General features: G+C 38.8%; 1 protein-coding gene across 1 annotated transcript in view; it reads left to right on the top strand.

Annotated features, from left to right (window-relative positions):
* nr1d2b (nuclear receptor subfamily 1, group D, member 2b) overlaps positions 1-10,608 on the top strand; it is a 13,385-nt gene extending 2,777 nt beyond the window's left edge. The window contains exons 2-8 of the mRNA XM_060865706.1: positions 1,270-1,494; positions 1,831-1,919; positions 2,969-3,113; positions 4,863-5,521; positions 5,656-5,841; positions 6,999-7,209; positions 8,336-10,608. Of these exons, the coding sequence (XP_060721689.1) occupies positions 1,270-1,494; positions 1,831-1,919; positions 2,969-3,113; positions 4,863-5,521; positions 5,656-5,841; positions 6,999-7,209; positions 8,336-8,532 (1,712 nt within the window). The 3' untranslated portion in view covers positions 8,533-10,608. The remainder of the gene's footprint in view (positions 1-1,269; positions 1,495-1,830; positions 1,920-2,968; positions 3,114-4,862; positions 5,522-5,655; positions 5,842-6,998; positions 7,210-8,335) is intronic.
* Positions 10,609-14,085: the final 3,477 nt, after the last annotated feature.

Raw genomic sequence — 14,085 nt, 5'->3', positions numbered from 1 at the left:
TACGTAATACTAATCAGTTGTTATTAAAAATGTTATTCATTTTCCCTTTAGCATATTGCACCGGTTTGCTCAGTTGGGTTAATTATTAAAGTTAATTTGTTTTCTGTTTCTAAATGAGAAAAAGTGTAGTTTTTGGTTTTAATATAGAAAATAGTGTATAATAGCACTCGTAATTCTCTTTTTCTCGTTTTCCCACCATTTTAGATTCATTTTCACGTTTAAATTAACGAACAATGTCAAACATCCCAGATATGTATATTACCGGGTAGATGGTACAAGAAAGGTGCCTGTTGTACAGCTAATATGTGTCACTGTGTGCTTTTTAAAAATAGCAAGAGGGTGACAGTAAAGGAGGACAGCACAGCGGATAAAAAAAAGTTTCAAGGTGCTGCACAAAATTTATCTCACAAAATTTGTTGAACCATTTTAATGATCATAAATTAAAATATATGGTTGCATAGTGCATATCAAAACCATATAACAGCCTCTAGTGTGTGTCGTGTATACTGTAGTGTGTCGTGCAGTTTATTTTTATGGCTTTGTGAGCATTTGATATCTAGACTTTTGTGTGATTAAAAAAAAGTCGAAACAACGAGTCATGAGTCTGTGATACATTTGTAAAAGAGGATTTTATGAAATATATTCTCACTCTCTCACTCATTTTCTACCGCTTATCCGAACTTCTCGGGTCACGGGGAGCCTGTGCCTATCTCAGGCGTCATCGGGCATCAAGGCAGGATACACCCTGGACGGAGTGCCAACCCATCGCAGGGCACACACACACACACTCATTCACTCACGCAATCACACACTACGGACAATTTTCCAGAGATGCCAATCAACCTACCATGCATGTCTTTGGACCGGGGGAGGAAACCGGAGTACCCGGAGGAAACCCCCGAGGCACGGGGAGAACATGCAAACTCCACACACACAAGGCGGTGGCGGGAATCGAACCCCCAACCCTGGAGGTGTGAGGCGAACGTGCTACTAACCACTAAGCCACCGTGCCCCACATGAAATATATTAATTTCCACTTTTACCGTTTATAAAATAAAGAAATAAAGAATAATAGAATTTCTTTATTTTGCCAAAATAAAGAAAAATAGAATAAAAATCCCATCTTCATTTCAAAAATAAAAATTGATTTCAAATGATTGAATGAATATAATAAAAATAAATGCAAATGAAATAAATATATTTGAATATAAATAAATTTCTATTCACTTTCGAGGAGCTCCACCGCTAACCAATGTGATTTTCCATCAGGAGGCGTTATAGCCTACATCAGCTCATCCAGTTCAGCCTCCAGCCCCGAGTCGTGCCACAGCGACAGCTCCAACGGCAGCTACCAATTTTTATCCTCTTCACCTAGTTCGTCTTTTTCTAACCGCCACAACGGACAGCAGGTGGACGCGTCCAGCTTCTCCCAGCCTCAGAGTCACAGCACGACCAAAACGCGCTCTCCATCTAACACCAAATCTGGTATCACCAGTGAGTACGCCTACTAAATATCATTAAAAAAATCTGCCGTCTTTATTAACATATAGTAAATGACTTCTCATTTCCTTTCTCTGTTTTTGCCTTCTGAATGTAAGTAAGTATAATATGCTAGAGCAAACAGTAATGAGACAATGAGACATGCTTCAGTCCATACATATGCACCCTGCAGGTCAGAACTATAGATCAGGGTTTGGTTATTAAGTGATGACACTAAAACGCTGTCAAGAAAATCTCATCTTAGCACCAGAGTGTATTAAATCGTTCTAAAAACAGTGCTTTATTAACGCAGCTCAGTGCTGTATGACTCATAATTTGTTGCTTTTGCAGAGATCAGTGGTCTGGTTTTGCTGTGTAAAGTGTGCGGAGACGTGGCTTCAGGGTTTCATTATGGTGTTCACGCTTGCGAAGGCTGCAAGGTGAGAAAACACAAATAAAGGAGTCTGAACGTTCAAGCTTTTCTAAGCTTGACATTTCTCACTTTTTTTGTTCAAATCTCAAGCAATATATTGTTTACATTTAGGGTTTTTGTCAGACTTATTCAGTGAGACTTCATTTATCTTTATCTATTTTGTACAACTAAGCAGTTGAGGGTTAAGGGCTTTGGGTTAAGTGGCAGCTTGGTGGTCCGTGTGTGTGTGTGTGTGTGTGTGTGTGTGAGAAGAGCGAGTGAGAGTGCGAGCACGAGAGAGAGATCTTACACCTAGATTATGGCTGTGCAAAGACTTTGAGGGCCTTTAAAATGATTAAATGATTAAATCATAAATCAATGTTTTTAAATCATGAATGCAATTAGCTCCAAAAATTAAAAAAACCCCATAAAGACATTTAACAAACAAAATTTTAATATGTAAAATCATTCTACATTGAGTGTTTTTTACCTGCATGTAAGAAGAAATAATTTTGAGCCATATTTGAAGTGAATAAAATTGTCGTCGGTTTCCTTTGTGTCATTTTAAAAGGCACTATGAAGAGTCAGTACACATTTGTACACATTTAAACATCATAGACTCACTAGCTCAGGTTAAAGCTGTCAGCTCGTACCTGCTGTTAAAGTGAAGATTTTCCACATGCATAAACTCACTGCACAGCAAGTACTTTGAATATTTTACACTTTGAATATTTTGGACTTTGGAAATTGTCTCATTTGACAGTATAAATAGAGATGACTTTACTTCACCACTCCAAGCTTCTGACTTGCTGTTTGTAGACGGTCAAACTGAAGCCTGTCCAAAACAGAAAAGATCAACCTTCAAACTTCACACAGCATTCTTAACTCCAGGAGAAACCAGTTTCTGGTTCCAAGTAGATTCCGTCTTCTTTTTACCTCAGAGGTCTGCTGTTTTTGCACCTTTCCACACCGGTCTCTTCTCCTTTTGCCCCTGCATTCGTTACAGTCATGCCACCCTTGTTGAAGACCTTGTTGTTCATCCCTGTCTGATTTCCTCATTTCTTGTCTTTCAACCAGGGTTTCTTCCGGAGGAGTATCCAACAGAACATCCAGTATAAAAAGTGCCTTAAGAATGAGAACTGCCCCATCATGCGCATCAACAGGAACCGATGCCAGCAGTGCCGCTTTAAGAAGTGTCTGCTGGTCGGCATGTCTAGAGACGGTGAGCACGCCGGGTTTGGGATTTTAATTATATTTCCTCATGACAGGTTTGGGACAGGATGCTTCAACTTTTTAAAAGTGTACGTTGTAGTACGCCTTGCTGTAGACCCTAAAGTACAGGGGGTGGAGTCAGCCATGATCTGGTTCCCCTCACCAGGGATTGGAGAAAGTGTGTTTCTATCTGGTGTGTGAATATGTGAACAATTTAACCGGTTCCAAGCCTTTGGACTTTTCCATTGTAGAGCTTCAGGTTGCGTTTCAGTTCACTGTGCTGATGGAATCTTTGATGGAATCTTTTCAGATTCACCTGCATTAGTGTAGACTGGAGCAAAGAGGAGCAAAGAAGTTTAAGGGCCTTGATCAAGGGGCCCAGCATCAACAAGCTGCCACTTTTAGGCCAACGCATATGATTTTACGCATATCGTTATTATATCATTTCCCAGACTGCCATTAAACCAAAAATAGGCTGTTCTACTCTAAACAGAATTTTTCTGCAATATATACAGTATTAGATATTCACAGTTAAATGATCATCAGTGTATAAACATCCTTTTAAGGCTGTATGCCTCTAAATGGCCGCATGACCAGAGCGTACTGAACCAAACTATTTATTTAAGAAGGTTGAGTTTGGCCCTTGAAATTTATCCTCACCCCAAATGTTAACTGAAGAGAGTATCTACTGCTTAAAGGCACAAGAAAGAGAAAGTATTAACTCACATTAAGCCATGTCATCTTTATGTAGTTAACCTATCTGTGCCTAAACAGGGCTTGGGCTTGACTGTGCTCATGTGAGAAATCCGACAGAGTGGACTATTTTCACGATCAGAGCCGTTCTGCCCTCTGGGAACTTATTAAATCATGGCTTTGGAAATCATGAGAATTACATGAGTTTTATCATAAACCCAGTTCTCACTGACCTACAGTTATCAGCCTGGAATTATGTTTTATTTTTTAATGCTTATTTTTCAAATCCAGCAGATTTGCCTGGAAAACACTATGATGTCATCACTACCAGATGTCACTATGAATGAATTCCTGCAAAATAGACAAAGAAAAGATAATTCAGAATTTTCTTTCTCGCTTTTTTCACTTTTGACCTTTTCCGGATTTTGAAACGTTATTTGTTATTCAAAAGAGAAGCAAATTTCAGATCAGGCAAACCGGGACGCTGACACACATTTGAATATGAATTTTTGAATATGTTGTTTTTTTTAAATACACATTTAATACACTTTACACACCTTTTATCTTTTCTGAGGTTTACTTACTACATTTTGTATTGTTAAATTAGTGATTTTAGTCTATTTACATTTTTTTTTTTGGTGGTGAAGTTACCAAGGATTTGCCAAGATTTGCCTTTAGAAGCATAAAATATAAAAATACAGGTTTGAGTTTTGTTAAAATAACAAACAAACTGAACCCTGAATAAATCTCAAAAAGGCTTTACCTCAAACAAACTTAGAACAAAGGAAAAAACATGCAAACAATCTAAAATGTACATTTAAAAACTGCACAGAAAAATTGTATTCACTAGAATGTATTCATTAATTGGAGTCTAATATATGAAGTCTATGAATATGAAGTCTAACTCTTTAAATGTCAGAATATGCCCATGTGAGGAGATTTCCGAGGACAATACACATACAGGAAACTAACATATTTTTCTTACAGACCCATATGATCATATACTATGTGTAATACTGTATGCAGTACAGTAACCACATTGTATTTATTATTTTGTCCTCCACAGCTGTGCGTTTCGGACGTATCCCGAAGCGAGAGAAACAGCGCATGCTGTTAGAGATGCAGAGCGCTATGAATAACATGATGAACAACAGCCAGCTGCATGGCAGCAGTCCTCCAGTTTCCAGCAGCCAGACTCAACCATGTCCGGCAAAGCCAACAGCTCATGCTACTCCTTCCTTCTCCCCTGCCTCTTCCCCTCAAAGCAGCCAATCTGATCTGAGCAATGACCCTGAGCCTTCACTCCCAATGGACACAAGCTCAAGCTCTGACTCATCCAGTGCCACAGACAGTGGAGAAGAAGAGGTCGTCGGCACGGGGACGAGGCCCGTCCACGAAGCCGAACGCATCATGGACGACACGCAAGAAGAATGGAACCACCATAATAACATAGTATCACGCCAGCACCCATGTTTACGCCACACTCCTCAGGATACTCACAAAGCACCACAGGAAGATAATTCTCTCAGCCACTGCCCTGTTAGAGTGAGCAACAGTGCCTCCAATGGTCAGTGCCATGTCCAGATGCTCATTAATACTGACCCGAGTCACCCATGTCCTGCCTCTGTTATTGGCCAGTCGCTTCGGGAGCACAACTCCAATGCAACCCGAGCTAACATGAGCTACAGTGGTCCAGTTTGGAGTGGAGGAAACAGAATGCATCTGGTGAGTAAGTCTGCCTTTTTATAGGAAATCTAGGATCAGTAATTAGTTTTTGTTACTTATTCCACGCAGCAGGAAACTAACATGCATTTGACACATTCTTCTTCTTCCTAAATGTCCGCTGCTTCCTGTACCAGGTGTGTCCCATGAACACTTCTCCCTATGTGGACCCACATAAATCAGGACACGCTATCTGGGAGGAGTTCTCCATGAGCTTCACTCCAGCTGTAAGGGAGGTGGTGGAGTTCGCCAAACGTATCCCCGGGTTCAGGGAGCTGTCTCAGCACGACCAGATCAGTCTCCTCAAAGCGGGTACTTTTGAGGTACGTGCTTCTCAAACGTTTAGTTACATTTTTCAAATTTATGTAACTAGTTTTCATACTAGATTTATTTTGTGTAATAAAGCAAAGCCCGTCTGCTGAGGAGTAGACCAGTAGACCAGGTTTTTATTTCACTGTAAGGTGTTTACTCTAAAACTGTACACATGACTAATACGAATCTCAACTCCTGAGCATACTTAGCAAAAACCGTCCAATGAAATTACACATTAGACAAATGGACAAACTACACAACCATATGGGGGATGTGGTAGCTCAGTGGTCAAGGCAGTGGACTGCTGATCAGAAGGTGGTGACACTGCTGGGCCCCTGAGCAAGGCCCTTAATTGCTCAGTTATATAAAATGAGATAAAAATGTATGTTGCTCTGGACAGGGGCGTCTGTTAAATGCCGTATATGTGAATGCAATGAGTTAAACAAAAGAGCTAGCTGAGAAGAAGGGCTTCTTTTCTGTTGAGGAGAGAGGAGTGGTGGATGTGCGGGATACAGACACACACATTGACACACACACACAAACACACACATACACGGAAACACACACACACAGAGACACACACGGAGACACATACATACACACAGACACACAAACACGGAGACACACAGATACACACAGACAGACACACACACGGAGACACACACAGAGACACACTCACAGACACACACTCACACACACATACATGGAGACACACACAGAGACACACACACTGAGACACACAGACACACACACGGAGACACACACACACATAGACACACACACAAGAGAGGGAGACACAGAGAGGGATACAGAGAGAGAGAGAGAGAGAGCTGCTGAATGTGTGTGTAATATACCTATATGTATATATGATACATGTACATGAACACGTGCTGCTCAGCTCTTTCTCTCCATCTCTCTCTCTCTCTCTTTCTTTCTCTCTCTCTCTCCCTCTCTCTCTCTCGCACGCCCACCACTCGTCTGTCCATTACCAAAGGAAACAAAACAAAGCTGTAGCTCCTTATCATTTACATTTCCTGGCTCCTCCCTCGATTCAGAGCCCATTGCTTAACCCCACTCCTCCCCCACATCGTACACACAGATATATGAATTATATAACATGTGACTTATGTCATTCCTACAAATGTGACACTTTGTATTCCACGGGCAGGTGCTTGTGGTACGTTTTGCATCATTGTTTGACGTAAAGGAGCGCACCGTGACCTTCCTGAGTGGGAAGAAGTACAGTGTGGAGACGCTGTGCTCTATGGGTGCCGGTGACCTGCTTAACTCCATGCTGGATTTCAGCGAGAAGCTGCGAGCGCTGGATCTCAGCGAGGAGGAGATGAGCCTCTTCACTGCTGTTGTACTTGTCTCTGCCGGTATGATATACATCCTATTTTGTCATTTCCCCTCACAGTTTGACAGACAAATGAGAAAAGTCTGCATCCATACACACAAACTTCATTCATCCTATTAGGAATGGCGGTTATAATAAAGGTAGTGCAGAGAAGTTAAAATAAAAGTAGTGATCGTCAGTGAATAACAGATATTCAAATAGAGCAACACCTTGATAATCATAAATAAATAAATTAAAAAATTAAATTCAATCAAATTCAAATTAAATTCAAATTTGTTTGTATAGTGCCTTTTACAATTGACATCATCTCAAACCAGCTTTACAGAACATAAACATAAAGAACTTAAAGAATAATTTAAAGATTATTTATATAAAATTATATATATATATATATCTATATATATATATAAATTGAAATTAATATTAGATATTTATTTGAATATGTTTGTATTAATAATTATTTTATTGTATTTTATTTTTATAAGTAAATATAAGTAGTTAGTATACGTAAATAGTCATAGTGCAACAAAAGAAAACCACATGGCATTAATCAAACAAATCATAAGTCAATAAAAATGAACACACACATAGTTTAAAGTGAGAATAGAGGCTGAAAAGTACATGACACCATTTATACCTGGAGACCAGAGATCGGTATATTATCAGCATTTATAAACATGCTGTAGTTTAATTGTTGTAAAATTCACTGTAATTTAAGTGAATTTACTTGGTTTGAACACACAGTAAGTGCAGGTGTGTTTTGTTAAAGTACACAATTAATAATTTTATATCTTTGTTCAACTTCGGAATTTCGGAATCGAAAGCTAGATAAAGAACAGTAACCTGACAGTTAGTGTTCTTTCAGCAAGGAAATCACCAAACTGTCCTGGATGCCAGTCCTGCCGGAATTAAATAAATGTCACTTTAAAAAGGAAATAAATGCAAAGTACTCTAAGGTCAATTAAGGAAAAATAAAAACAGCAAAAAAATTGTCTTCTTTTTTAGAAATAAGTGTTTAAAATATCTTTCTTTTTATTAAAATAGGCTTAGTAACCTTAGAATCTAACCAAGAGAAATATTAGTCTTTAATATTAGCTATATTCCTTGGTTTAAAAAACTGACCCCAACCCGTGTGTGTGTATACACAGACCGCTCAGGCCTGGAGAACGCCAAGTCAGTAGAGGCGCTACAGGAGTCGTTGATCCGCGCCTTGAGAAGCCTTATCACGCAGAGCCACCCGAACGAGAGTGCCATCTTTACCAAGCTGCTTCTCAAACTGCCTGAGCTGCGCTCGCTCAACAACATGCACTCAGAGCAGCTCCTGGCCTTCAAAGTCCAGCCATGAAAAGCAGATCTTCCAGTAGCTTGTGCAGCCATTTCAGGAGCAGAACTTCCAGATTCTGGACTTTTATCAAATCAGATCTTTCCACCTGACATCCTGAAGGCTTGATATAGAGAGTGGAAATAGAAAGAAAATGAGTTGTGTACCGTTAAAGGTGTACAGTGTGACTTCTGTCGTAAATCAGAACTAAAAGAAAAACAGATTAGAGAGAGGCTGTGATTCCTTGGAGAAACTGTACGCAGTCCTCTTTCAGAGGCACCTTCTTGAATTTCGTTTTAGACTTTAAACTGCTTAACCGTCTGTGCAATATGTGACCCATGTTTACTGTTCATGTTTTTGGTCTTTTTATGGTTGGAGAGATGCTGCTGTCTACATACTGCAGTGCTGTGGATTTTGGTACCATATGATAACCTTTCTTTCACTTAAGTAGATGGTGCCTAACACAAACCTATATACGTTTTTGGAGTATGTCAATGGCAGGATATTTCCATACATCCTCTGTTATGCTAAACACAGGTAAAAGCTAATACCAGACATAAGATGAGTGTGGAAAAAGCTGCTAAATGAATGCTTTTTATTATAATGGCTGGTAAAATGGTGGTGTATCACTGTTTGACCGATATATATATATATATAAAGTGTGTGTGTGTGTATTTTTCCTAGCTGAGTACTTCTTGCTGAGTAAAATGACGCTTATTTTAAGTTTAGCATAATGTTACAGCTGTGTATATGTTTTGTGAACGATAAGACTTTATTTGGTTTAACTGAATTATAAACGCTCTGGCAGTGTTTCTACTTTAAAAGGATTTAGAAGCTAACTTGATCAGTTATTAGCCTGCATGCACTGTTCAGTGAGTAACAATGGGACCCAATCGAAACATTCTGAAAACCCTTTTAAGTCAAACCCTCCCTGATGGTTGGCACTATCAGGTTGTGTGTGTGTATATGTATGTATGTATGTATACATACATAATGTATATGAAAGCAGGATTTACCAATGCTAAAAATGTATGTCTTCTTTGCTGATGTTCCCTTAGTTTTTTTGAGTAGCGATTATAATTCTGGACCGACGGGTGACAGAGAAAAAAATAAATTCCAGTGGCTGAATTATTTTAGTGGGGTATTTTGCTGGTCTGTATGATGTCCACTGGGAGGAAAGGTTTTTTCTTTACTGACTGATCACATTAATGATTTGAGGAAACCTTTCTATCCTGAGGGCTGTGACTTTGCCCCCATCAGGATAATGCACTGAATGGTTTGATGAAAATGATGGAAATTAAATGCCAGTGGTCTATACTACAGCTTAAACAAACTCATGGGAGATTTCTGACCAGAAAAAACATCAATTAGAGGAAAAACTTTATGTTCATCCTTCCAGTATGGTTCTAGAAACCAATCTGTTTCACGCTTCTCTGGCAGCTTGTAGCATCCCAGAACCAGTGGCACTTTATGTTGTTGTTTTTTTCTTCAATTTGTCACCTGGCTGTATTTCAGTTTTGTAATCTTGTATTTCTTTTTTTTTCTGGTCAAGTATGTTCTGTACAAATCCTTTAGAATAGAGTTATATTTGGCATTAGAGTTTTCAGTGCGACACGTAAGCATATCACAAGACAGACCAAGATCAATCACACCAGACAAACAAGGTACCTTGAGCAGACGTTCTAATTTCTGTCTTGTGCTTTCACTTGAAGAGGGACAAGACCGTGTCAGCTGGAAATCTATTTAAATCTGGTTTATTTTTGGTTTGACTGAAATATCACACTTACCTCATAATGATTGTAGTGTTGTTGACACTTGATTGTATTTGCAGTGGCACTGAAGATTTTCAGTCATCGTAGTTTTGGACATTAATATTTCCTTGTAGTTTGTGTACTTCGGTACTGACTACATTTTAAGTTTCCTCTCAGTATCCATCTTGAGCATCTGTCAGCACTGGATTGCCAAAAATCTGGTCTTGTACTGGTTTTATGTGTGAAAATGTTGCAAAATACATAGATTTATTTGTGTAAGATATATACACACATATATACATACAAATAATATATATTACTAAAAAATAAATACTATAAATAAACCTCCTCTTCTGATTCTGTGTTTTTCATTCCCAAGTTTGGGGTCCAGCTGTACAACGATAACCCACTTCTGAAATCCCCACAAAGCGCCAACCACCCTTAGCAGGATCACTGCTGTCAGTCCTAGTTTTCTCAACACATGGGTTCTGGTAGGATCCATGCATAATATTTTCCACACTATCCACAAATCCAATAAAATACACGTTACTAATAGTAACACAATCACACTGGATCATGGACATGGCTTAAAGTCTTTCACTAGTTTCTTCAATTTGATACATTTGAACACTTTAACATGTTAATACTGTAAACATAATTCATATCATAAACACAGGATAAATCATCTATTGTTTGTGCCACAAGATTAGCTGTAAAGCACACTGGTGGAACAGCACAATTAGCTACCTAGCTCACGTTAGCATAACTAGCTAGTTCACAAACAACTAAACTAGCTAACAGTCAAAACGTCTTTGTTGTCGTCTTTTAGTTGTTTACACGATACATTAATGAGCTTGTAATGTAATTACATAAAAGAAATATCCAGATATGTTGTTAATATTTTAACAATTATGGTTATGATTGTCTTTGTAGCATTTAACATTTTCTCCCTGTGTTCTCTTGGGTTTTCTCCTACAGTCTAAAACATACAATGAGGTGGTTTGGCTACACTAAATATCAACTATATATTATACAAAAAAGTACATATTACTTTCGTTTCCAGAAGTCAAATGACTTACAGAAGTCATTGCATTGGGCTGTAGAAGAGAATGTTCTCATCATTCATTTGAATGTCAGCCTTCTGAAGCTGCTCTGTCAAGCGTGCTGTTGTTAAACGTCTGAGATTCTGTAAGTTTTCCTCTGTGTGGTTTTAAAACAGTGTTTCCGCTTGTATGTATGCCTGGATTTTTTAATAGTAGTTTGCTCAAGCACTCTCTCTCAGCACAGTTCCCATAGGGATGATCCCCTTTATCTTCTGGATAAAACGACATGACTGCATGGGATTCAAGCTCGTGCCATGTTTTAAGACAAGACGTGTCAATCAGAATTCTCTTTGAATTTCCTGTTCTGCAGGAAAGAGATGCCCCGTAGTACTTTTTTGGATCAGAATCTGAATAACACACACAGATTACTGTTGACTTCAGAGAGTAAAATTGTTCATATGTGTTCCCTGGTTTGTGAAGAGGGTGTGAGAATTCAAGTTTCTCCAGCAGTTTTTGAAGCTCTGTTATTATGTTCTCTTCAGTGTCATGAATGATCTCCATCTAAATACAAATGGAAACAACAAAGTAATCAAATGAAAATATGCAAACACATAGAATATCATAGGTCAAGCTCTTCTTTCTCAGACTTCTTGGGGATGTGGATGGGGATGGGGATGGGGATGGGGTGCCGCCCTGCCCTGACTTGGATATTGTTCTGTTCTCTGCTAAGGACACTGCTTAGACATTTCCCCACTAGACCACTAGATGGGAGCATCTCACACCTTCTTGAACTCCTTCTTCTGTCCTTACCTGTTTTGTGTTATTTCATTGATCACCTATTTAAGCTCCTTTTTAAAGCATTTACTTGTCTAAATGTTTTTGTTGTTTTTGTTGCCATAGTGGTCTTTGTGGTGTTTGTGGTTTCTTTATACACTCATAGCCTTGTTCTTAGCATTTATGGTTTGTTTTTTTCTTCTTTTCACTATAAATAAAACCCTGCACTTGCATCCACCTTCACCTCCAATTTGTGACACAAATGATGGTGGTTGGTTTTTTTTCTCTTCTCAAAAAATGCTGTTTTCCCATTTTCCTAATAATAAACACTGTAACTATAACAGTTTTCTTTAAGGTCATATTATAATGGTGAAATTATCTTACTGATTATTTTGGTATTATTATTTAGTATTATTTTGTGATTTGTTTTTAACATCATCAGGATCGTAATTTATTTTAATTTGAATTAAGACATTGGTCAATTTACTCACAACTGAAGTGAAAATCTGCAGTTTAGATTCATGTTACAACATTGCAACTTCAAAGATATTCCTGAGCTTTTATTCATTATCCTTTTTATATATTTTTGCAATTTTAACTCACCATGTCTAGTAGAATGGAAAAGGGAGTGCGAGTGTTGGCAGATGACTTTTGTACATCTCAAATGGCCGAGGAAACATTTCCTTTGCCTCTGTAAGTTCCTCAGGTGTACTGAAGAACCTTTCAGGAGCCAATCTGAGCTTATGAATGTGACCAAGGAAGAAAACGCTGTGAAGCATCTAAGACAAAGAAATATATTGCAATTATATTAACAATAGTCTGAAAAGATGCTTTATTTAGATGTAAAATGACAGCATTTTTTTCTTTTGCATCCTGGGACATATTCATAGTTGCCACTGTGTTTAGCATAAATATTTATTACTATAAGTATTAATGTGTTTTAGTGTCATACGCTTCCAGTACACAGGGACAACTACAACACAGACAATACAAATAAAGATGAGAATAAAAATACAAATAGACAAAAAAAAAACTTGAAAAATAAATAAATTGTATTTTACGGTATAAACTGCATTTCATCTATTAAATTTACTGGGAATTGTCCAAAAAAAAGATGACCCCTTAGTTTCTAAAACTAGAAAATAGTCCAGCCATTCCTGACAAAAACACTGGACTGCGTCAGACATGAACGACTTTGCTGTTACTTTCCAGTTAAAAACCACATCAGAGACCCTATAAACCAGCACATGCTCACAGCTACATGTCTATCTACTAGTAACAGTCACTAATCTTTATATTAGTAACAGAAGACAGGTGCACGGTTGGTGTGCATGTGACTCACGGTCTGAGGAAGTCCAGGAAAGATGGAGAGTGCAGGAGAGTCCTAGTGGACGTCGGAGAGACGTGTTTCTCTCTGGACAGCTGAGACTTGGACAGACGTCTTATGGCAGACATGCAGCTCTTATTGAAACCGATCTATATCATTACAGAGAATATAAATCTTAATCAAACCCTGTGTATTTAGGCCACGCACCCTACCTGACTCCAGTGAGGGAGGGTTTTTGTGCACCTTGCTGAACCAATGGCAATACCATTACTTGTTAGCTCCAGTGCAAAACTAAAAAACAAAAACAGAGGCAGAGCTTGCTGAACTGACAGCTGATTATTGACAGATTCCTTCTTCTACAGTGTGTGTTTATTTGGGCTCCCTTGTAGTCACACCATGTCCCAAATCCCAGGTGTAAATGTACTCTCAGTCATCTCTCAAGTGTGAGTAAGCATGTCGTGGTCATTTTACACACCCTAATGCTTTCCTTCTGAGCTCCGATCTCAGCCCAGTCTCTTGGTGTCTTTCCCTGTACGTCATGAAGTCGCAGAACTCCTCCTGCCTCCAGCAGCTTGGAGAGCAGCCTCGTGTTGCAGGAGAACACGGCGCCGTGGACCGGAGTGCTTCGGTCATCACAGCGGCTAAAGAGGAGAAAACACGACTCCACTGAGTAGAACATGTT

The sequence above is a fragment of the Tachysurus vachellii genome, chromosome 3 (genome assembly GCF_030014155.1).
Source record: "Tachysurus vachellii isolate PV-2020 chromosome 3, HZAU_Pvac_v1, whole genome shotgun sequence".
Classification (NCBI taxonomy): Eukaryota; Metazoa; Chordata; class Actinopteri; order Siluriformes; family Bagridae; genus Tachysurus; species Tachysurus vachellii.
This window is presented reverse-complemented; position numbering and strand designations above follow the sequence as displayed.